Here is a 25589-nt window from a genome sequence, read left to right as displayed (position 1 = left end):
AAATTGTCATTAATTATATATCATAGGCGTTTCACTGGAAATAACATGTCCATAAGAGAACAATTACATATTCCATTGTATTGGAGGCATACGAAAAATAATACTCAAAACGCAGGGAGGTATGAATTTTTAGACATTTCCTCTTATGCTAAACTGGCTATAGGATCTTGTTCCACTTCTTGCTCTTAAGAGGATAGCATTGCTTATCATTCTGCATTTTCTTTCTACCAGAATAACTAACACTATTTTAGTAATATTATCCAGCAGTGAGCCAGTTTTATAGTCTCATTAACATCATCCTACAGATACTCTGTATAACAGAGACTGGCTGATAGAACACTGCAGAATTGGATGGGAAATTTTTTTATCCCCATTTTGTATAGGTTAATTTCCATTTCTATGGAAACCAAATACACGTGATCAATAAAATATTATTTACAGCATTCAGCGAGAATACTAGAATTCCCTTTTACTACCCTAAGTGTAAGCTTGACACTTTCTCCTTAAAATTTCTTGTTAAAACAGTAAATTGGAGCACCCTTGAACTTGACCAGAAAAATATTGGAAATTAAAGCAGAAATAAAATCTTTGAAATGTTATTCAGGAGGTGGAGCATTAATAATGCTAGACCATATTTACTTCATCTGCTGCATAACTTAAAGTCCTGATGTGATAGTTAGAGCAGGGGACTGGGAGCCAGGAATTTGAGTTCTAATCCCATTTTTGATATAAATTCCATCTCTGACTGTGGGCAAATCACCTGAGTCCCCTGCCTCAGTTTCCCCATCTATACAATAGGGATAATACCTGCTGGTGTTATAGGGATGTTGTGAAGATTAGTTAAAATTCTGTAAAGCATTTTGAAGATGGAAAGCACAATATAACTGCTTCTAAATCTTCAGTATAAAAGGATGATCAAAGATAACTTAAGCACGTTTACACAGCAGATGTTTTAATGGTATTGTACTTTTTTTGCCTGCAAGTTTTGTACCACAACTTTTTTTAAAACAAAAAAACCAAAAACCTGCTTTCTGTCCTGTTTGTCACTTTGCTTAAAGTTGCAGACTTGAGTTGTTGATAACTGCAATGCTATCTTCACAAGCTTTGGTTACTTTTTTAAACTTTAGTTTTATTAATTGCAGAGAAATGGATGCTGCAAGAACACCTTTAAGTGAAGCAGAGTTTGAAGAAATCATGAATAGAAATAGGGCCATCTCAAGCAGTGCCATTTCAAGAGCTGTGTCAGATGCCAGTGCTGGTCAGTAAATCTTTAGTGTCCCTCCTGTTCCATCCCACTAAAAGCAATTTTATATAATTTCCCCAGGGGAATCTTGGAGATGTGAAGCCACTACTTCTTTTTCTTTCTTTCTTTTTTAAAAACATCAGAGTGCCGTCCTGATTGTAGATATTTCTTGTGACTGACTTGAACTGTGCTCAAATTAGATTTATATGGACACTTGCTGGGTACAAATATATACCATGTTTTTAATAGCTGGTCCACAGAAGTGGCTTCAATAGCTGTTGCAGAGAAGACCAGCTGTCAAAGGATAATAGTTTTACAGAGAGATTTTTATTACATTTTAATCTCTTTTATCCACTAACATCAAATTTACTTTCTTCTTTTCAGGGGACTATGGAAGTGCTATAGAGACCTTAGTAACTGCTATTTCCTTAATTAAACAATCCAAAGTATCTGCTGATGATCGTTGTAAAGTACTTATTAGCTCTCTGCAGGATTGCCTTCATGGAATTGAGTCCAAGTCTTATGGTTCTGGATCAAGGTAAAGCTTTCCTGTTTCATTCACTAGCTGCACTCTAAATAAACAAGACCTATAAAGGATAGGAGAAAGGTATTTTATCCTCATTTTACAGATGGGGAACTGAGGCACAGAGTAATTAAGTGACTTGCGTAAAGTCACACAGGAAGTCTGTGGGAGAGCTAGAAATTGGTTCTAGATCTCCTGAAACCCAGTCAATTGTCCTAAATACAAGGCCATCTTTCCTCCCCAAACTGACCTCTGGGGCCTCATTTTAAATCTAATTTTATTTAGAATTATATTTCTTTACATGCTGCAATAATAGCATGTAAACATCAAAACAAAATTAATTACAAACTTGTGAGCAGATTGATATATCATGACTATGAATGTAGTTATTAAAATTAATTACTCTTATTCTAAATTATACAAAATCCGTTTTCATTTTTATGATATCTGTATTCTTGTCTAGATAATTATGAATTTTAAATGGCAAGAAAATTGGATAATGTTCTTCTGTTATTATAATTGTGTTGAGGCTACTAAGAGAAGACATGAGGGAGAGAGGCAGACAGCTGCAGCGGCACAGGAGCCAGCAAACAGAGGCGTTTGAGTGGGAGTTTGTGGGGAAGACTAAGAGAGCCAGGCAAAGGAACAGACAGGCTAGTGAAGGAAGTGTGTGGTGTTCTGGCAGTGTTTTGGTGCTCGTTGGGGGTTTGTTTTGCTGTGCGTGGTGGTGTTTTGGTTTGGCTTGTTTCCCTCAGACTAACAGGACTTAGGTGAGACGGCTATGACAGATACAGAGGCAGCAGTGGTAGTGACCCAAGCAGTGGAGGACACAATGAAGATGACTTGATGTAGAAGCTGCGGCATGTACGTGATCCTGGAGGGGGTACCTGAAACGAATTTCGTCTGCATGAAGTGCCGCCTGATAGAGCTGATGGAAGAAAAGATCAGAGGATTGGAGATGCAGGAGGAAACTGGTTGAGTTTAGAAGGGGGTTCGAGCGGATAATAGAGCAAAGACATGAGGAGGCTGAAGGGAAAAGCTCAGACTTGCAGATGGAAGCAGGACCAAAGAACTGTGAGTGGAGACTGCTGGGTGAGGAAAGTGGACAGTGGAACCATGTGACTAAGAGAACCAGGTAGAGGAAAAGACGGGCTATTGAAGGAGAAACAGAGCTCAGGAACAGGTTTGTGGAGTTGGAAAATGAAGAAGGGGCACAGCAGGTGGTCACTGAATGTGAGAGGGCAAGGAAGAAGAAAAGAGCAGCTAGTCCTATAGGAAGAGGGCAAGAGTCAATGGAGATAACATCAAATATGAACCCCAGGAGGATACGGGATGGGTTGCAGAGGATTGCAAGGGACAATAGGAATCGAGAGGACTTGCAGCCAGAGGGAACAGGGGATAGATTGGAGAATCTCACCATCGCCAGGAAAAGGCAGGTCTGCGTGATTGGGGACTCGTTACTGAGAAGAATAGACAGGCCTGTAACAAGAGTTGATCCAGAGAACAGAAGTGTGTGCTGTCTGCTGGGTGCTAAGATACGGGATGTGGACCTGAGGCTGAAGAGGATCCTAACGGGAGCGGGAAAGAATCCACTGATTGTCCTTCTTGTGGGAACAAATGATACGGCTAGATTCTCGCTGGAACGTATCAAGGGAGACTATGCCAGGCTGGGGAAGACACTTAAGGAAATCGAGGCTCAGGTGATCTTCAGTGGGATTCTGCTTGTTCCTAGAGAAGGGCAACAAAGGTGTGACAAGATTATGATGCTCAACAGATGGCTCAGGCAGTGGTGCTATAAGGAGGGCTTTGGGATGTATGGCCACTAGGAGGCATTTATGGACAGAGGACTGTTCTCTCGGGATGGACTTCACCTGAGTAAGGAGGGAAATAGACTTCTAGGATGGAGGCTGGCACAACTTATCAAAAGAGCTTTAAACTAGGAATTTGGGGGAGATGTCCAGGTAATCTCCACGCCGGATTTTAGCATTGAGAGGGAAGAAAACGAAGTAAGAAAGGATACAGCTGTGGGTAGGAGAATGGACATAAGGAGGAAGGGTAGTATACATACCAGTCTAATAGGTGATACTGGCAGAAGAATGTCTGTGCCTAATCGGGTAAAGAATGTGAGCGAGGCCAAACAGCAAAAATTAAGATGTTTGTACACCAATGCAAGGAGCCTAGGTAACAAAATGCAGGAACTAGAGCTAATGGTGCAGGAAGTGAAACCAGATATTATAGGGATAACAGAAACATGGTGGAATAGTAGTCATGACTGGACTACAGGTATTGAGGGGTATGTGCTTTTTAGGAAAGACCGAAATAAAGGCAAAGGTGGTGGAGTAGCATTGTATATCAATGATGAGGTAGACTGTAAAGAAATAAGTGATGGAATGGATAAGGCACTGTGTCTGGGCAAAAATCACATTTGGGAAGAAAGCTACTAGAGTCTCCCCTGGGGTAGTGCTTGGGGTGTGCTATAGACCGCCGGGATCCAATCTGGATATGGATAGAGCCCTTTTTAATGTTTTTAATGAAGTAAATGCTAATGGGAATTGTGTGATCATGCGAGACTTTAACTTCCCAGATATAGACTGGAGGACAAGTGCTAGTAATGATAATAGGGCTCAGATTTTCCTGGATGCGATAGCTGATGGATTCCTTCACCAAGTAGTTGCTGAACCAACAAGAGGGGATGCCATTTTAGATTTGGTTTTGGTGAGTAGTGAGGACCTCTTAGAAGAAATGGTTGTAGGGGAGAACCTTGGTTGGAGCGATCATGAGCTAATTCAGTTCAAACTAAATGGAAGGATAAACAAAAATAGATCTGTGATGAGGGTTTTTGATTTCAAGAGAGTTAACTTTTTTAAAAAATTAAGGAAATTAGTTAGGGAAGTGGATTGGACTGAAGAACTTGTGGATCTAAAGGCGGAGGAGGCCTGGAATTACTTCAAGTCAAAGTTGCAGAAACTATCAGAAGCCTGCATCCCAAGAAAGGGGAAAAAATTCATAGGCAGGAGTTGTAGACCAAGTTGGATGAGCAAGCATCTCAGAGAGATGATTAAGAAAAAACAGAAAGCCTGCAAGGAGCAGAAGATGGGAGGGATCTGCAAGGAAAGCTGCCTTATTGAGGTCAGAAGTGAGAGAGGCCAAAATCCATGTTGAGTTGGATCTTGCAAAGGGAATTAAAACCAATAGTAAAAGGTTCTATAGCCATATAAATAAGAAGAAAACAAAGAAAGAAAGAAGTGGGACTGCTAAACACTGAGAATGGAGTGGAGGTTAAGGATAATCGAGGCATGGCCCAATATCTAAACAAATACTTTTCCTCCATCTTTAGTTAGGAGCTTAGGGATAATGTAGGACAACAAATGAGAAGGAGGCTATGGAGGTAGATACTACCACGTCCGAGGTAGGAGCCAAACTTGAACAGCTTAATGGGACTAACTCAGGGCCGGGGGGAGGGCAGATAATCTTCATCCCAGAATATTGAAGGAACTGGCACATAAAATTGCAAGCCCATTAGCAAAAATTTTTAATGAATCTGTAAACTCAGGGGTTGTACCATATGACTGGAGAATTGCTAACATAGTTCCTATTTTTAAGAAAGCGGGGGAAAAAAAGTGATCCAGGTAACTACAGGCCTGTTAGTTTGACATATGTAGTATGCAAGGTCTTGGAAAAAAATTTGAAGGAGAAAGTTAAGGACATTGAGGTCAATGGTAAATGGGACAAAATACAACATGATTTTACAAAAGGTAGATCGTGCCAAACCAACCTGATCTCCTTCTTTGAGAAAGTAACAGATTTTTTTAGACAAAGGAAACGCAGTGGATCTAATTTACCTCGATTTCAGTAAGGCATTTGATACGGTTCCACATGGAGAATTATTATTGAAATTGGAAAAGATGGGGATCAGTATGAAAATTGAAAGGTGGATAAGGAACTGGTTAAAGGGGAGACTACAATGGGTCACACTGAAAGGTGAACTGTCAGGTTGGAAGGAGGTTACTAGTGGAGTTCCTTAGGGATCGGTTTGGGGACCAATCTTATTTAATCTTTTTATTACTGACCTTGGCACAAAAAGAGGGAATGTGCTACTAAAGTTTGTGGATGACACAAAGCTGGGAGGTATTGCTAGTACAGAGAAGGACTGGGAAATCATACAGGAAGATCTGGATGACCTTGTAAACTGGAGTAATAGGAATAGGATGAAATTTAATAGTGAAAAGTGCAAGGTCATGGATTTAGGGATTAATAAGAATTTTTGTTATAAACTGGGGACGGACGCATCACTTTGAAGTAACAGAGGAGGAGACAGACCTCGGAGTATTAGTTGATCCCAGGATGACTATGAGCCGCCAATGTGATACTGCCGTGAAAAAAGCTAATGCGGTCTTGGGATGCGTCAGGCGAGGTATTTCCAGTAGAGATAAGGAGGTGTTAGTACCGTTATACAAGGCACTGGTGAGATCTCACCTGGAATACTGTGGGCAGTTCTGGTCTCCCATGTTTAAGAAAGATGAATTCAAACTGAAATAGGTACAGAGAAGGACTACTAGGATGATCCAAGGAATGGAAAAACCTGTCTTATGAAAGGAGACTCAAAGAGCTTGGCTTGTTTAGCCTAACCAAAAGAAAGCTGAGAGGAGATACGATTGCTCTTTATAAATATATCAGAGGGATAAATACCATGGAGGGAGAAGAATTATTTGTGGACACAAGAACAAGAACAAATGGATATAAACTGGCCGTCAGGAAGTTTAGACTTGAAATTAGATGAAGGTTTCTAACCATCAGAGGAGTAAAGTTCTGGAACAGCCTTCCAAGGGAAGCAGTGGGGGCAAAGACACGTCTGGCTTGAAGACTAAGCTTGTTAAGTTCATGGAAGGGACAATACAATGGGATAGCCTAATTTTGGCAATTAATTGATCTTCAACTATTAGCGGTAGAGATGCCCAATGGCCTGTGCTGGGATGTTAGATGGGGTGGGATCTGAGTTACCCAGGAAAGAATTCTCTGTAGTGTCTGGCTGGTTAGTCTTGCCCATATGCTCAGGGTTTAACTGATCGCCATATTTGGGGTCAGGAAGGAATTTTTCCTCCAGGGCAGACTGGCAGAGGCCCTGGGGTTTTTCGCCTTTCTCTGCAGCGTGGGGCATGGGTCACTTGTTGGAGGATTCTCTGCACCATGGTCTTTAAACCATGATTTGAGGACTTCAGTAGCTCAGACATAGGTTAGGGGTTTGTTACAGGAGTGGGTGGGTGAGATTCTGTGGCCTGCGTTGTGCAGGGGGTCGGACTGGACAATCATAATGGTCCCTTCTGACCTTAAAGTCTATGATTCTATGATTGAAGTCCATCAGGCTTCACTCAATACTAACTGGAGATATTCATATTTCTTCTAGAATTAACTCCATATGGAGTTTGGACAGATATTCAGTTTGTAGTCAGTCCAGATACTGTACTAATAGTGTAATTTACTGATATTCATAGTCAAATTCAATACCACTGTCCCCACAAACTTTCAATACCTAAAATGGCTGCCACAGTTGCAGCAGCCATTTTAGGTTGGATGCATTCCCATGAGCAGCTGTCTTGTCATCGTCTCCTCAGTTTTCTCTACCTCTTCCTTTCTCCTTTCAGTCCCCAGTACTAGCGTATCTTCTCAAATGGTAAGACGAGGAAATAGATAATATTGTGCTGGGTCTGCTGCTGGAATCCTCAAAAGTGACGAAGAAATGGGTTAATTTGGAAGAGTGGGAGTAGGGTACATATTCGGTATTCTCTGAATACCAAGTCTGCACTATTAAGTATTTGGTGGCTGCTTGAAATAAAAAAACAGATTCACCCCCTCTGTGCACTATATGCACATGCATCTCTGTATCAAAACAAACATGTCTTTTTGTTTTGTTTTGTTCTCAACATTCTTGTTTGAGCATTTTCATTTTATTAAACAGGCAGAGCTTAACACATCTTAATTTTCTGGTGTTGTGTGTGTATTTTGAGTAAAAATTAATGAAGTAATTTCTTTTAGAAGACGTGAACGGTCAAGAGAGAGGGACCACAGCAGGTCAAGAGAAAAAAGCAGGCGTCACAAGTCCCGGAGCAGAGATCGCCATGATGACTATTACCGGGAAAGAAGCCGTGAACGAGAGAGACATCGTGATCGTGACAGAGATCGTGATCGAGAACGTGACAGAGAACGAGAGTATCGCCATCGTTAGAGAAGGTGGGCATTTCAGTTTTATGTTGTGTAGGGTTGATGGTTACTTGAATTAACAGTAACTACTTTGGCCTTGGGATTATTTATACAGTAAATGTGTACACTTAAGTATGGTCCAGCAGTATGTATTGAATCCTTTCCTTCTTGTAGAATCTGAAGAGAACTTTGGTAAGTAATGACAGGTAACTATCTTGACTTGATGTGGGTTTTTTTCTTTTCCTAATTGCATGAATATGTAATTTCTGTGGCGTGGTGTTTATCTTCTCAGTTTTTATGGATGGGAGGATTAAATATGTTACTGAAAAGGCAGTAGTAAATCAGACTAATCAAAAGGAGTATGTTCTTTGCTTATCTAAACTCTGAAGATTAAGATATCCACAACTCTTAATCACATTTTGCAATGTCATTTAAAGATTTAGAAATGTTTAAAATGTGATTATTTCATTGTAGGCAGTACTTGCATATATAAAATCCGAAGGCCTAAGTCCTACAGAGCTAGCTAAGTTTTTACACAGGTGAATTTTCTGTTGGTTGCAATGAAAGGTTTTGCTCAAGTAAGAACTGAAAGAGGATATAGGGCTTTGTTATAAAATCTGACCTCTTAATATTTCCTGGTCCGTGAACTAAATTCAGGTGGTGTCCCCTTTCGGTTTTCTGTGCTGCAAAATTGGTGATAGAATTTCTGCCTATAATCTAAAGATTGGTGAACAAATGTACAACACCGGGAATGGGTTCTTTTTTTGGTTATTTTACACTCACTAAATGTTTCAGATAAACACAGTCCTTTTTATGGATTAAACGTTATTTTAAAAAAAAACAACCCACCACCAACCATGTAATTAGCTGTAGAGTAGCACTTTGGGTAGACACTTGAACTCTGGCTAGCCACTGAAAAAATGTCAGTGTAAATAGTCATTGCATATGTAACTTAGTTATATACGCAGTTTGAGGATCTTGAACTGAAATTGCTTGATTTTGGCAATTGAAACCAAAACCTCTCTGTCTCTGTCATTTGGAAGTCGTAATCTTTTCCTGTCCTTGTGTATTTAGAACAGTTCCTTAATATACTATGTTAAAAGTCACACGCAGAAGAAATGTCTCCTGACAATACTTTATTTTTACATTTACCTTACAAATTTGAGAAATGAAGTTTTAATATGGCATTTAGTCATAGAAATTCATTCAAAAGACATTAATATAGTTGGAGCAAAACTATTTTGAGAATCATGAAAATCTTAGTAAGCCTTAAGTAAAAGGCGTTCTATCAGCCACTTAAAGTGAGTGTCAGTTTTTCTTGGCATGGCTTGTAGCATTTCTATGCACTAGGGACCGAAGTCTGACCTTAAAACATCTGATCCCACTTAATATTGGGACAATATGTATTGTCCTTGGTTCATGCATTCCTTAGTAGCTGATCCATACAGTAATGGCCTATGGAAGGGGAATCAAAGGCGTAAAAGAGGCTGAAAAGAGGCAGCTGAAGTGAAGTTGGCAGTCATATACCTTAATTGCTTAAGTGACAGTGGCCAGTGTTTTACTTTGTACTGTGTACTATTTTAGTACAAACATTCCTGGAATTGTAGAAAAATTATTCACCATGCTTGCTAAGCATAAAATGTCAGAACAAAAAGTTTCAAATTTACATGATTGAATGTGGTTTCTTTCATTAAAGCGGATTTTCCTTAGTTACCACGAATTTGTTTTTAAATGTACAGTAGAACCTCAGAGTTACGAACACCTTGGGAATGGAGGTTGTTCGTAACTCTGAACAAAACATTGTGGTGGTTCTTCCAGTAATTTACAACTGAACATTGAGTTAATACAGTTTTGAAACTTTACTACGCAGAAAAAAAAGCTGCTTTCCCTTTATTTTTTTAGTAGTTTTCGTTTAACACAATATTGTACTGTATTTGCTGCTGCTGCTTTTTTTTTTTGTGTGTGTGTGGCCTCTGCTGCTGTCTCTGGTACTTCCGTTTCCAAATAAAGTGTGAGGTTAACTGGTCAGTTTGTAACTCTGGTGTTCCTAACTCTGAGGTTCTGCTGTATTTAAGTGCTACATGTAGGTAGTATTGTGTAGGAGGTAACCCAGTTGAGCTGAATGATCGTTGCATTTCCAAGGCTTTCACTTCTTCAGGGGAAGATGAGTAAATGTCATTAAATACTGTTAATTTGAAGTTCCATAAATTAAAATTAAGGTGGGAAATTACTTTGGATGCACTTGATTATTGAAGCTTTATATTTTCATGTATTGAGACGAGGTGTCTGTATCGTGGAACTTCTGTACGAAGTATAGATATATTTTCTCCCACAAAGTGTCTGAGGAAACATGGTTGCATTTAGTATTTACCATAACACTGTTTTGTTTTATTTATTTATATGCTCACACATTTTAAGCATGCTGTGTGAGATTATCTGAATTATTGTTTTATTCAACTCAGTACACGTGGGATTTTTACATATGCAACCTCCTTTAAATTTGTGTGTTGTGCACCAGGATTTCCATTAGGATTAAGAGGAGTTGAGTAGATAAATTCCCCTTAATGAAGAGGAAAATAAACTGCAATAACTTTATTTAAAGGACAGATTTAGTGAACTACATGCAAATGAGAAGTTGGTATTTTAAAAGATAACTTGTAAACAGTTTGTCTTGTTATTGTCCTATTAAAGAAGGGCTTACTTTTTGTAGTTTTTGTACAGTACTTAATTTCAGTAATCTTTTGGTGTGTGTTTCATTTTCACCAGGATATATGTTTTCATAGTTTGGGGGGGGGAGGGGGGCGTGCGGGTGGGGGTGTTACATTAGATTTGTTTATGAACAGTAACCAAAGGTTCCCAGTCACTTCTAAAATAATAGAAATACTGAGAGGAACATTTTTTCACCCTTTATGCCAGTGTTTTACCAGATAATGCGAGTTTCTGTGCCTAAAAAATATGAATGACAGTGATTTTCCTCTCTTTATTCCCATGTAAATTTAGTAGTGCTGTGATACCCTACTTGCATATTTTAACAATGTTAAACATGCTCATCTTAGAAGGGTTTTAAAAGTTCATTGTAAAGTTTTGTATGCTGTGAAACATTAATCAGTTCTTTATTACTCATTTTGTCATTTGTATCTACTTGCATTCATATAGCTGGATTAAATTTGAATAATTTAATAAATGTTTTTATAAAATTTTATTGAAAAAAACCTCAAATGTACCATATCAAATTTTCACACTTCTGTTTGTACATTTAGTGATCAAAAACTAAGTTGTCAAGTTGACTTATACACTTTCAGTTGGGCAGTTGGTCCTTATGTGCATTGCCAGTGTAATCTTGGCAAATAGTTATTTAATTTGAATGTTTTCCTGAAGTCTGTATCTTTTGCTAGAGTAGTGGTATAATTATTAATGTAAAAGTGCAGAACGGTGGTTGATTAAAAAAAAAAGTACAACTTTCTGATGTAAAGTAATATTCTAGAAAATCAAGAACCTATGTGTTAATAATCAGAGGAATCCGATTTAGAGGAGGAGTAACACCAAAATGAACATGTACAAACAGAAAAGTAATGTAACTTCATCAACATTAGCCCCTGATTTTTAGAAAGGTTTTAGTTTAACTGGTGGTTCAATTATGTATTTCAGCTATTACTGTCCCATCTTAATCTCACTGTCTGGATTTTAATAACTTCTGAATGTTACACATTATTTCATTTTATGTTTTTGTTATTGGGACAGCTGTTTTCTAATTGTATAATTTTTTTTTGCACAATTAAACTGAATTTGGAATGAACTGCAAAGAGGAAAAGTACACGAACATTGTAATATTCAATATGTATGTAGACTTTGTGCTCCATTTTTCATAACTTATTTCTCTTCCTGTTCTCATACCACTGTAAGCAAAATCCTTACTCCTTCTAGTGTACTTCTGGAGTATACAGTCCAAAAATAAAGTACTTGTGTCCATCTGTGGTAAAATAATCTTGAGCAGGGGTTCTCAAACTTCATCGTACCGCGGCCCCCTTCTGACAACAAAAGTTACTACATGACCCAGGAGGGGGACCAAAGCCTGAGCCTACCGCCACAGGCAGGGAGGCCAACGCCCAAAGGTTTTAGCCCAAGGCGGGGGCCTGTAACGTGAGCCCCATCACCCAGGGCTGAAGCCCTTGGGCTTTGGCTTTGGCCCTGGGCGGTGGGGCTTGGGCTTCGGTCTTGGGCCCCAGCAAGTCTAATGCCAGCCCTGGCGACCCATTAAAAAGGGATTGCGACCCACTTTGGGGTCCTGACCGACGGTTTGAGAACCGCTGATCTTGAGTATTAGTGTCGCTTACATAAAAATAAAAAATCACACAACTTGTCCTTTCTGTGTTTGTAGAAGAATATTGTACTTGATAATACATTGTTAAAGGTAGATTCCTGTTTTCCATGGAAAATAAAGTTGAATGCTCATAAGACTGACAACCACTTCACTTGTTAAATGTCAGATAAATGAGCCTGTTTTTGAGAACTTGCAATTAATGGAAATATGTTTTATTTTGCATATTGATAGTTTTTAAATTAAAGCTAATAACTATTAGCATATCTCAAACAATACAGTAGTACTGTTCAGTGCCTAACTGTACTAAGCTTTTTGGCATTGTTTCAGTGATAGTTAGTTAATTTTGGAGATATTGCTACCATTTTTTCTCAGATACACCTAGACTCTTATTTTAAAAAATATTGTACTTGGGGAAACATGATGTTAATTTGGAAACTGAAAAAGATGGCAACAGCTATAGAATGTGCAATATTATGTCTCTCTCTTTTTTTGTTATTCTGTGAACATCAATAGGCCCTTTTTTGTAGAGCTAGCATTTCTCATAAGAGGTATCATGCTTTTTGTACATTTGGTTGAATTCATGAAACTCATTCTGGAGGAGAGAGTGTAAAAGAGCAGCTGTACCTCAGTGGTATGCTCTTCCTTTTTTGCTGTATAAAATTTATTTTGTATTTGCGACTGCCTCAATGCTTTATGGAAGCGAGTAGTCTATCATTTAAGTTTTACAGTGCCTTTGCAGAATTTCTGCGCTTTCATCATCTCCTTCGGGGATGCTCTGATAAAATCCATGTTTGATTTTTTTTTAAAAAAGCAAAACTAAAATCTTGCCTTTTAACTCTTTTCAAATGTATAATTTTGTATACTGTTTCTTAATCCTATTGGTATCTGATATCTTTTTTGTCTGCACACATTACTGTAATTTTCCTGCCAGTCTTATGTTGACTACTAATGGGCCTGGGATTCATTATATTTCCATCTTCCCTACACCTTGCATTCTCTCTTTTTCACTCAGTTGTACAGTCAATATCTATGACTGAAATTTGCATTGTGAAGCAGTTCCACAAGAAATGTATCTTTAAGGTGGCTGCTTTACATTTGAAAACTGTCAGAGGGTTGGCTGGATACAGTATTGTTCAATGAATGAATAAATTGGGTTAGGTTTTTTCCTTTTGCTTACTGTGGTTTGAGAACTAAGTTGTTTGTTTAAAAAATCCAACATATATTTCCCTTTTTATGTTTCTCTGTGGCAGTTTGCTCTGCCTTTCTGTGTCTTCCTCATACCTGAATGTGAAAGATACTTGCCTAACAGCTTTTTAATTTGTAAACTACAACCTAGTTTCTTCTTTCCAAAGAGAGAAATTGCATTTTATTTTTTAATGAAACCTTATGAAAATTTTCTGTATTCTGTAAAAGGTATATATTTCAATATATTGTCATATTTTTAGTAGTCTGTTTTATTGTAGGTAAAACACTGCAACATTAAAAATCTAATTTGTTAGGCAAATTTGTTAGAAAATGCAAATCTCTCTGCTGAACACATTTATGAACTAAGTTACCAGTTATTTTCAAAGAACAGACAAGCTGGGATAATAGAAAAGGTTTATAGTGACATGAAACTGGAGTTTGGGAATATATTTTCCTTTCATAATAGTTATTTTTGTAGGGTGGGGGTGGTTTTGGTGTTAACCTTAAAGTATACATTAAGGTTGAGCAAAGGTGTAAGGTAAGTACAGTAATAATAGGTGAAGAAGCATATGTAAAAGGGTAGTGAAAGAATAGCATTTACACTAATGAAAAACAGAACTGAATTCATAGAATTTCTTCTGGCTTAAATACAGAAGAGCAAATGAATTTAGAGTCATGGTTGAAACTGTTCTCTGCTCACCCTGTCGCATGTAAGTGTTACTGGAAAATATAAGCTCACTTTTGGGAGGTATTTAATACTGTGGACACTAGGTTGAGTTGAAGAATGAATTTCAGCCTTGAAACTGAATTTTTGTAAGATTTGACCTTTGTGTAATTACTTACTTTTTTTTGTGTGTATAAAATAAGATAAAAGGAGAATTTTATTGCAGTACATGAACACGTTAGGAACTATTCGTATGTGGAATAAATCTGTATTTTACACACACACCCCTCCCCGCCCCAAATGTGAATATACTGTGATAGACTGTAATTGTTCCTTGAAATGGATACGTTTGTTTAGGGTATTGCATTTATTTAAAGGGCATATGCACGTAAAACCTTTTAAGTATAATGATAGAAGTTCTCAGACTTTCATTTCATAGCTGTTAAATACTTATGTGGACATGCAGAAGTTTTTAAAAATATATGTGTATATTTCAAGCTGCTACTGCAAGCTCCACAAAAAAAAATGAAAAAAAAAATGAAAAAGGACCTGTTGATCCACGTTAAAAAAATGTATATTAGAAAATGAAGATATCTTATTCTGTATATGAAAAACAAAAAAAACCCAACATTGGCAATTTAAATATATATATAATACCTTAAGAGGTGAGCAAAGTTTTTGAGATTAAGATATTTAAAATGTTAGGGAAAAAAATCAGTTTTTATTAACAGGAACACTGGAAAGCTCTTTGCGGTATGGAAATAAGCAGTTCTTAGACAAGGAAAGAAGTGGTATTGCCAAAAGGCGTCGACAAAAAAGAAATTTCAATATGTAACCTTTTGCATTTTACCCTATTTATAAGCTGTTTTGTACTTCATTATTCTACAAAGTAGAATGTTGAAATGTTAATGCATACAGATTTATTTCCTACTGTAGGAAGTATTAAATCTAAGTTTGCTAATTAGCCAGAATATGTTGACGGTTGTTTTTTTTTTTTTAAACAAGAATTTATAACAGTTTTGGGAATTTTAGTGTTTTATGTTTCGTAATTTGTAATTTAGCTTCAGTATAATCTTGACAGTCTCTTAAAATCTGCATAGTGCCCTAAATAAAAAAGTGGTGATCCTGTACAGGTTCTTCAAAAGTACCTGTGATTCTTTATGAACTCTAGAAAATCTAGCAAACTCTCCCATTGGGCTCAAACTTTTTATGCTAGTATTGTAAATCAAATTTATGCTTTTGGATCTGTTAACTGTCACTGTAGCAGTGCTGTGAAAGATCCACTATTCCTGCATAGCATTGTACTGCAAGAGCAGCAAATTCTGACATGCAGTCTCGCAGCTGTCATTTATTTATTTGCTCCTCTGAAACATTGAGATCCCTTGTTTGCATTAATAACTTGGCTTTCAATTGCAAATGTTCGTTTTGCATGCACGTGACACTTTAGTACTACTTTTGCTATTGAAAAATCAAGTTTTAAAAGCAGCTGTGGGGATCTGCTCTCTTTTGGAGGAGAGAATCCCCAAAGGAAGTCACTAGTCAATACATTTGTCACTTGATAGCAAAGTTCATGGATTTGAAAAGGTCTTCCAGGCACTAGTTCAAATTTCAGTGATTCTGCTATATGCAGACTGTAGCGTATAGATAATTTTTTTTTGTTTTTGTTTTTAAAAATCAAACACTACCAGTCATTGTCGGGGAAGGAAGGACAACTAATTAATTATCATCCATCCAACACAAGTTTGTCTCCTAATTATCATGAACCATTTTAGTAGTACAAGAATCCTTATGACAGCTGTGCATTGGTGTGTGTTCATGAAATTGCTTCTCTAAATGTCTGTTTTTTTTAAAATGACCAATTAATTTGTTGGGTTCTTCTAAGCAACTTGATTTAAATTCTCATGAAGTTGTTGAATGTGGAAATTGTGACCTACTGATAACGTACAGTTATCTAGTTGTGTTTTGTAATGGAATTTTAAATGAAGCATCAGTGAATGGAATTATACCATCCAAGTATTATGTGAACGCTACAATTATATTTAAATGGTTGTTCTGGTTCCTTTATTAGATAAATTGATTGCTGAAATAATTTAGTCTAACTAGGACGTAGGGTGTTTTGTTTTTTGTTTTGTTTTTGTGTGGGGAAACCTGAATTCTCATCTGTATTGTATTTTTTTTTAAACAAAGTGGGTTTTTGTAATTTTGTGACAGTACTTTTTAAAAAAAAAAAAAAAAATCCGGAGCCCCTATTAATTTGTTAGTTTCTAAATTTTGTAACATTGGCATCAAGCTGATAAATTGCAGAAAATATTGTGCACTGTTAAATATATTACTAATCTGTAAAACACCCACTTCATTAAACATTTAGTGTAGTATTTAATTGTGAAAGAGCTAGTTTAGAATTGCTGTAAATGGGTGGGTAAAAATGTAAAGAACAAATCTGGTTTTGGCAGCATCATCCAAGTACTTACTGACTCTTGCAGTATGAATACTTCAGGAAATGTTCTATATAAATGTTTCCATCATTCACCGAAACAGTAGCTATTTGTTTCTTGTGGTTTGGTATTTAAGTAAACTGCATTTTTTTCAACTTTCTTGTACAACTATTCATATTTATTAAAAATAGATTTTCTAGAACAATTATTGTACACTTTGAGAATTCTCAGCCAAACAAGTAGCTGCTGCTTCAATATCTTTTATTTGTGTTAGATTACATTATGGTGAAGTAGGTGCACGACTTGTGTATGTATAGTTAAGCCAACATTTTTCTGTGTATTATGGGGACTAGCAAAATCTACATCACAAATTTTGACACATTACAGCTGAAGGAAGAGGAACACCTTGCAAAGACAAGAAACATTCTTCATGGAAAGATGCTTATCCAGCGGTTTGCTTCTTGTGATTGAACTGAGCCTGTAAGGATTCATGGATAAAATGAACAGGAATAGATCTGAATAAAGCAAATCTGCATACATGGTAACCAGTAGCTATTTTACTTTTTTATGTTGCTTAACTGTTTTATTTGAGGGAAACCTGTGTGATTTAAAACTTCTAGCTTTTGCAACTTTATTACTGGTTATATACATTTGGCAATTATAATGTGCAAGCAATTGGAAAAAAGTCAAGTAAATCCTTGTTTTTATAGTAGTTTGTTCTTGTTAAAAATGTTCATATGATAATGTCTGTATACAGCACCACTTTGATTACAGTAGATGTAGTGTTGTAATAAACTCTTTAATGGGGCTGATGTGTAAAGCTGTTCAAGTTATTTGATGTTTACACCTCAGGGAAAGTCTTGTGTTCAGCAATATTTAAAGATAATGATTCTATGAAAACATTTATACTGTCTTTAAAAAGCATTGCAATAGAGTTTTTGCATATGCATCAACCTGATCTTGCATTCAGTGACTTAAAAATATTAATGCCACTCTTTCACACTTGATTTTGATATACAAATAGGTGATTACACAAAGGCTTTAATAATTTGCTTTTCTAGCAGTTTTTACATAGATGGCCTGTGAATTTGCTGAAAGGCATGTAAAATTGTAAAAACTGCAGTTTGATTGACATAGTCTGTCATTGTTTTGGGGAGAGGAAATCCTAGGTTGATGATTTTAGTAAACTGAAAACTGTCTCCTACAACATGCAGCTGGACTAAGATGCTACAGTTTACATTAGTTTTATTTAAACTGTTAATGTTGGGAAAATGCTGGCCTTTTTGAAATACAGCTGCAGTTGTTTACGGTTTTGTGTTAATAATGCTTGTGTGTGTTTAGGTTTTTCCAAGGCCATAGGCAATCTGTACATAGCTGTATATTAGAAAAATGTGACCGATGAAACCAGTCATGGTGTTTCCATTTTTTCAGATAATATGGATTCCAGTGGGCTTGGTATTTTCTTAACACTGGGGTTTATCCACATATCTGTGTAAAGGGGGGAAGGTACGCTTGTACATCCCATGTGCACTGGTGGAGAATGCTTTACTGCCTTAACAAAAAGTGAAATAGATTTAGTCATGAGGTTTTGCAAACTTGTCTAAAAACAATTTACTGGACGTTGGAATTCAAAATTTTAATATCAGAGCTTGAACTAAAGAATTAAAGCAAATTTCAAATAACTAGAATTTGTTCTAAATTTTATGAAGGATATAAATTAAAACAATAGGAAGTGTGTATAACACTGAGCAAATTTTCAGTTTGCTTTTCCAGACTGGTGTGGATGTTCATTCTTTAAAATATACTTTGAGTCCCTTTAATAGATTAGTCTGAGAAGTTTTCTACTTCTCCTTATACAGATAGCTTGCAGGGCATGTTTTAATGTTTTAAGCTAAGTTTCAAGACCTCAGTGGCTTCAAAAGGTAATCTTTAAAACAAATCATTGGTTTGTTTTATAACTTAATTTTATGTTAAGTATTAAGATCCTGTTCAGGAAAACACATGCTTACGTTCTTTATTGAACTGGGGTCTCTATCCTGTGCGACTGCAAAAGCTTTACATAACACTGAGACTCTTAAATTAATTTTTGTCATCATCACCCTAGATTTGCTGCAGCTAGGCTGATACTATTGGACTTGCCCACATGCCTCTGCACATTTTTATTGCTTAAATTCTGTACCTCAGGTTCTCATGCATGGGATTATTGGTGTTTGTCCAACTACTTGCTTTTGAATTTCAGATGTTTAACCCTGTTTAAAAATGAAAACTGACTTTTAAAACGTTGTATTCTGAACATTGTATCAAACAAGTCACATGACTTTTCCCTGTTTTTGTGAATAGGTGTTGGTTTTAACTAGTTTTGATGTAACTTCTTAGCTTTCTTGACAAACATTGTTTGTTTACTGTTACTTGTAATACGTTTAAGGAAAGAAATAACCTGCATATACCTATTAATGGGAAATAGCTAATACCGAAGGGGCAGCAGGTAAGTAATGTATCCACATGGCTAGAAAGCTTAAACCCAGAAAAGAAGTATTTTTTAATTTCATGACTAAAATTAAAAAAAAATTAAGCAGGAACCAAGATTTGCTCAATTTAGTTATTTGAAACTGATGAATGATACTGTTACTCTTTCCACATTAGGTATCATTTCTTTCCGTTTCTCATCCTTCTGTAGAGACATCCATTGATAGCAATGGAGATACCAAAATATCCAACATAAGAGTTAAACTTCTAATAGAAATCTGTCTGGCTTGTTGGTGAGGTCATAATAGATGAGGCCCCTAATTTCTATCTAGTCTCAATATGTATATAGTTTGAGTGGTTAGATAGTGCTCTGATGTGTCTTGTGATTAGATGGATTATCTTTTCATTGTGGGTTTACTTTTATAAAATCTGTTTTGGTTTAAAGTGAAAAGATCATGTGTATATAAAAATAATCCAAAAACCCTTACAGACACCAAAAAGGAATATGTCCCCTTTTACGTTTCATGTGTGTAATTAGATCTGCAGTGGAATTTGTATCATGCGTCAGTTTATTAAGCAGTACTGAAAATGTTCTTTGCTCTCTCAGATGTCAATTTGTTAGTTTACCAGCAGGTGATGTTGCACCTGGATGATGCATTGATTGCTATTGAAGCATTCTTTGGTATCCAATTGTATTTAATCTGCTTCTGTTTGTGAAAGGACAAAATAGTCTGTTAGGAAGTACTTCCTATTTTGTATGTGGGCATTCATAAGTAGCGTTTTAAATTAACGTCATATGGCTCTTGTCCAAAGGATTAAACAGTTACCTGAAATAATGGATTTTTTTTTAAAGCAACAAAAATAAGATTATAGTCAGGTTAGCTAAGAAAGTTAGTCTGCTTTTGAAAAAGGTGTTTTTACAGACCGAAAAACAGTGGAATATATTGGGGAAACATGCACCTTTTGTTCTCATTCCCTTTCTGTTCTTTAATGTGCCAATAACCTAAATTCAGATTGTATTACACAAGACAGGCATATGTCAATTTTTTTTAAAATTACATATAATTCGGCTCTCAAATGGCTATTGCATTTGTATGTGTAAGACAAAAGATACATTATTAAATTTAGGCTTTAACTTGATTATGAGTGGATATTCTGATTTAGTTTCTTGAGTATTGAGGTTTGTAGGTTTTTTTTAATGCTGTATTTTTTTCAATGTGATTATGCTTAGTTGCATACCCAAGTCCTTGTAAATGTTTTCCCTAGCTGCATGTGGTTAATTTAAATGTGTATATTTGTCATTTGTGTTTCTAGTAAAAATACATGGCATTCTTTTTAGAAATACCTTATTTCTTTTTTCCTTTCCTTACTCATACTTCTGTCAATGTACAATTTACTGACTTTTTTATGCTAATTTTATTTGTGGAATCTTAGGCCCCTTGCATAAATTTTTTATCACTGTTTTGTGTAAACTAGGTTATGGCCTTAAAACCCTGGCTTTATGCTAGTTAAGGTACACTGTGTCATATAGCATTATATAAAAAAATGTATGTTTAATATTTCATTTACACTTGAAAGACTTAAGACCCTAAATTCCTTTGCACTGAAATTCAGAAATAAAAACTTCATATTCTCATAGAAGAAAAGTAGTGATCAGAATATACAGATTTTCCTGTAGCAGGCAGCATTCCTCATAATACATGTCTTTTGACTTTGGAAAGAAACAGCATTAATTTTTAGGATGATCAAAATTATTCAGGTAGTGGGTGATACTATATGTCTTTTAGTGTAGTGAAATGATTTTAGCATACAAGGCAAGACTGAATGTGCATTATTCAGAACCTTTAGTCTCCTACAATTTAGTGGGTTGTTTTTTTTACAGTGGGATAACTCGTGGTGAAAAGTTCCAGATTAAAGATGCTATAATGTTTACAATATTGATAAAAGGCCCTCTTTTTTTAAAATAGGGATGGTCTAAAGGGTCATCTTAGATCCAGATCATTTTAGGCTCTGCTTAGAGGCTGAACGAAAGCTAAGTCTGTTTTTTTTATGGAAATATCCATGGTCATATGTTCTCTCAGGATTTTTCCTGTGTTGGATCAGACATGATAAAGGGCCCCTCTAGGTTTTGAACCTTTGAGGCCAGTTGAAATTTGGAGGTTTGAGTCCTTTCCTTACCCCGAGTTATTAAGTGTGGATATTTGTGTTCTGGTGTAGATCCAACTATGTTTTAAAGTTTTTCTACCCATCTTCTGAAACATAACTAGTTTTGTTACAGGTGCTAACCTTAAGGTAGTCAAATTTATAGTTTATCTCATTGAAATAAGGAGAAATTTAATTTGAAATTTCCCAACCAAACATGATGGTAAAATAGAATAATCTTAAATTTATAGAATTCATCATTAATAGAATTGTAATATAACCAATTAATAGAGCTTGTTGACACCACAGCCCCTTGTTTAGTGTATTTTGTGTAAAGAAGATTTTGAACTGTTCATATTGTTGCCACATGTTGTGTTATTAAATATATACATTCCCATGACATGCTATAAAGCTGAGAAAATAAGGGGTATGCATTCTGAGTACAAGTGATGTCAAATTCAGTTTGCTTACTATTATTGATGTCTTGAAAAAAAAAGTGTTTGAAAGGAGAATAAATTCCTTTTTGGGAAATTTACAAAGGGTAACTAGCACTGATGACTCCTTCAGCCTTATATGGTCTTCCTGTACTGTTCTTCTCCCCTGATCTCCATTCTACTCAAAGGTGCAGTTGTTCAAGACATAATTTTAAAGTGTGACCTTGAAAGTTTTTGTATTAATAGAAATGCAGAATTATTACATTGCAGATTGTAAACTGATCTAGTATCTGTATGAATGCCTGACTCAAAAAGGGTTTTTATGAATAGTAACAGCTTCCTAATACCAGCAGGCCAAAGAGTGTCATAAGGTATTGAGTTTCTGGAGACCTAGATTTCTCAGCAAGGTAAGGTGCATTTCTGAATACATTTTCAATTAAGGCACCTAGGATTCTAAATTAACTTTAAGACTCATTCCTTTTTCATGTTATGCTTAGAATTCTGCATTAATTTTCATTTTTCACTGGTTTTCTTTTTTAATTACCTTTCTTCCAGCCTTTAGAAGACTATTTAGCAATTTGCTGTCCAACCTTTTTGTTGGTCTTAAACTGCAATGCTAGTTTACCTTGTAATGAAGAAATAAAATTCAATTTTTATTTAAAAAAAAAAAACCTTTGTGTGTCATTTTTATTTCGTCTAACGTTCTTACAGCATTCCGCATGTCAGATTCTATCCAGCTGAGAGATTCAGACAATATAAACGGTAATATTGTGTGTGGAAATTGACGAAATTCTTGTCTAGAAATATTTTTATTCCTTGGCCAACAGTTGCCCTTTTAATTTTGTCATCTTATTTTTAAAATAGCAAACACTTTTCTGCTCAACTTTGGAAGAAGAAAAGTGAGAGAAACATTCATTAGCCTAAGTAGGACAATTTGATATTGGTAATTTCTAATACTGGAAGGCACCCATTTTCTCACCATTTAAAAAACCTGTGGTTCACTGTGTTTCAGATGATGAAGAAAGGAGAACTTCAAAGCAAGCTATGCAAATCTTTGTCAGTGTGTTCATTTTCTTTCTTAAATTAGCGTACATTATTCAAAAGCAAAAATTTGTGTGCCATATACTGTAGTTTGGAGCAAAAATCTCTGCTACCTGGCGTACTCTAAACAAATGAAACCCTATCCTTTGTAATGCTGAGGATCTGTTCACCAGTTTATCAACCCAGGAAAGATTGAAAGGGGAAGAATTGCTGTTCCCTGTGTATAGTTTTTGCTGTTGGACAGTAAAGCTGTTATTAAAATTGAGATTGAGTCTGTTGCTTGCAGTGGTTGCTCTGAAAGTGATGTTTGACATGGTTCAATTAATATAGCACTGTCCCAAAGTTGCACTTTGCAGCATTGCCAACTTTCATAATTTTATTTTTAGTCTCATGATACCTGGTATTTTTTCTTAAAACCCCATCTTCTGCAGTCATATGTGAGAATCTCAGCTTTAGTTTAGAAAAAACAAATTCCAGCTCTCATGGTTGCAGAGAAAAGGTTAAAAATGTGACCTGAATGTACCCCAAAGGCTCAGAAGGCAAATAAAATGCGCTCCAAGGTTTTTTTTTGTTTTGTTCTGATTGAATGCCTGAGGTTGGCAATACTGTGATGCCATGTACAGGAAAGAAACATTCAGAAACACATGAGTTACTTAACTTATTCATGCTTACAGCTCCACATATGTCATAATGAAATGAATGAACATAACCCTTCTGACTGCAGAGGTCCAAGTATAATGGGTCATCTGGTCGCAAAAGCCAGATTGAAACATTCAAGCTAGCTCTGCTAGGAGTAGGCTTGTGCTACTTCTGTCGGATTTATATAAGAGAATCCAATGGGAGGCAAGCAGTTCAAGGAGGATGTTTCTCCTCCTAAGCTGCATCTAGAGAAACAATTAGTTTAAACCAGAGGTATCAAACATAAGGCCCAGAAGATCTTTTCCTCCCGTCTGCAGCTCCCTCCTCCTCTAAGGCATCCATCCTGCAGAATCACTTCACACTTCAAAAGGGCCAGAGCCTGGGAGGAGCAAGATTGTACCTGACTGGTCACAGTCAACTGAGCTCTCACCACATCTCAAACAGGAGATTCCTTCCCCACTTGTTGCCACTGTTGAGCCATGCAGCACCAGGCCCAGAAGAGCAATTGCCTCTCACTTCCTCTTGCCTCTTCCTGCTGCTCTAAGCAGCTCAGCCTTGGGGAAGAGAGCTGCTTTGAGTGCTGTGTGAGGGAGGATCTCTTCACCCCACATCTCCTATCCTCCTGCCCAACAGTTAATTCTCTCCCATTTAAACCAATCCTGTCCCCCAACCCTGCCATCAGTTCTGCCCCTGGTCCCAGCCTTGTCTCTGCAGCTTCTGGGGTTCTTCCCTCTCTGGTCTATTTTTGGAGTGGGTAAGGGGGCTGCAGCAGGTATCCATTCTCCCCCTTCTAGACCAGTATTGCAGGGAGGGAGGGGGAAGCAGGGAAAGAATACATCCCTCCCATTGCTGACGAGCAGAGGAGGAGGAAGTGGAGCAGCTGCCCTGAGTTGCTGGGCTCTTTTTGCTCCCTCCTGCCATGAGCTTGATGTGAGCTCCTGTGGAGAGGGAGAGCAGCGCTACCTCTGCAGCTATCCTGATTTGGCTACTCTTTCCTAGGTGGAAGGCAAGTGGGGAAAGCAGCCAATGAGAGGGAGTTTTCCCTGAGGCAGTACTAAAAATGTGTGCCTCAGCAATGTGGCTGGCTGAGAAATTTTATTTCCTGGGTCTGTGAAGAAGAGCTGTGTGTGGCTCAAAAGCTTGTCTCTCACCAATAGAAGTTGGTCCAATAAAAGATGCTACTTCACCCAATTTATTTCTCTAATCTATGGAATCCAACCAAAAGGGTAAATGGCCCTCACCACAGAATAAGTTTGACACCCCTGGTTTAAACCATGCATATTTAACCATCAGCATTGTCATGCATAGAGTACTGTGGAATGAAGTTCACATGAATTGCTGTATAATCACATTTGCAATCAGGAATTGATAGTACTGATATCTTCTGCTTGTGTGTAATGAGATTAAGAACAAAGGATGAACTGGATAGAGAGAGATTCCAAATAATACTTTAAACAGGGAAGGGAGGAGCCCTGTAGTTTCCTTGGGTCTTTTTTCGATGGTGCGCAGACAGGGCTTTAAGGTTTGGCATGGGACAGAAGGCAGCTGTTGCATGGCTGCTGTAAGATTAAAACTTCAGGCTTGACCCCTCACATAACTAATGTAGTTCAGAATCTGTTAATTTCACAGTTAAAGGCAGAATAATACCGTCAGCAGCTCTAGGCTGCCACCCACTTGGCTTCTGTAACTAAAATGCAGATATTTCTCTGATGCTGCCACATGGTGGACTTACTCAGACTATGAGGTCAGCTAGGACCATCTTGATCATTTAGTCTGACTTTCTGCACGTTGCAGGCCATGGAACCTCCCCCGCCCACTCATGTAATAGACCCCTGACCTCTGATTGAGTTACTGAAGTCCTCAAATCATGATTTAAAGACTTCAAGTTACAGAGAATCCACCATTTACACTAGTTTAAATCTGCAAGTGACCTATCCCCATGCTGCTGAGGAAGGCAAAAAAAACCCCAAAACAAACCCAGGGTCTCTATTAAACTGACCTGGGGCAAAATTCCTTCCCGACCCCAGATATAACAATCATTTGGACCCTGAGCATGTGGGCAAGACTCACCAGATAGACACCTGGGAAAGAATTCTCTAGTAACTCAGAGCCTTCTCCATCTAGTGTTCCATCACCGGCCATTGGAGATACTGCTGCTTGCAGTCGCAGATCGGCTATCTACCATAGTAGACAGTCTCATCATACCATCTGCTTCATAAATTTATCAAGCTCAGTCTTGAAGCCAGTTAGGTTTTTGCCCCCACTGCTCCCCTTAAAAAGCTGTTCCAGAGGGAATTG

At 37.1% G+C, this 25589-nt stretch overlaps 1 protein-coding gene across 10 annotated transcripts in view; it reads left to right on the top strand.

Moving 5' to 3' along the window:
* CPSF6 (cleavage and polyadenylation specific factor 6) overlaps nt 1-25589 on the top strand; it is a 92040-nt gene that overhangs the window by 46595 nt on the left and 19856 nt on the right. For 3 of the 10 annotated variants that reach the window (XR_006291388.1, XR_006291389.1, XR_006291387.1), the window contains exons 7-10: nt 27-119; nt 1143-1258; nt 1628-1781; nt 7800-7994. Coding sequence is in view for 7 of the 10 variants with exons in the window: in XM_037886808.2 (XP_037742736.1) it covers nt 27-119; nt 1143-1258; nt 1628-1781; nt 7800-7989 (553 nt within the window). In the remaining 3 variants the exon portion in view is untranslated. Of the gene's footprint in view, nt 1-26; nt 120-1142; nt 1259-1627; nt 1782-7799; nt 8024-8138; nt 22283-25589 lie in introns of those variants that run through there. The other 7 variants (XM_037886788.2, XM_037886843.2, XM_037886808.2 and 4 more) reach the window with 6 other exon arrangements.

The sequence above is a fragment of the Chelonia mydas genome, chromosome 1 (assembly GCF_015237465.2).
Source record: "Chelonia mydas isolate rCheMyd1 chromosome 1, rCheMyd1.pri.v2, whole genome shotgun sequence".
Lineage (NCBI taxonomy): Eukaryota > Metazoa > Chordata > Testudines > Cheloniidae > Chelonia > Chelonia mydas.
This window is presented reverse-complemented; position numbering and strand designations above follow the sequence as displayed.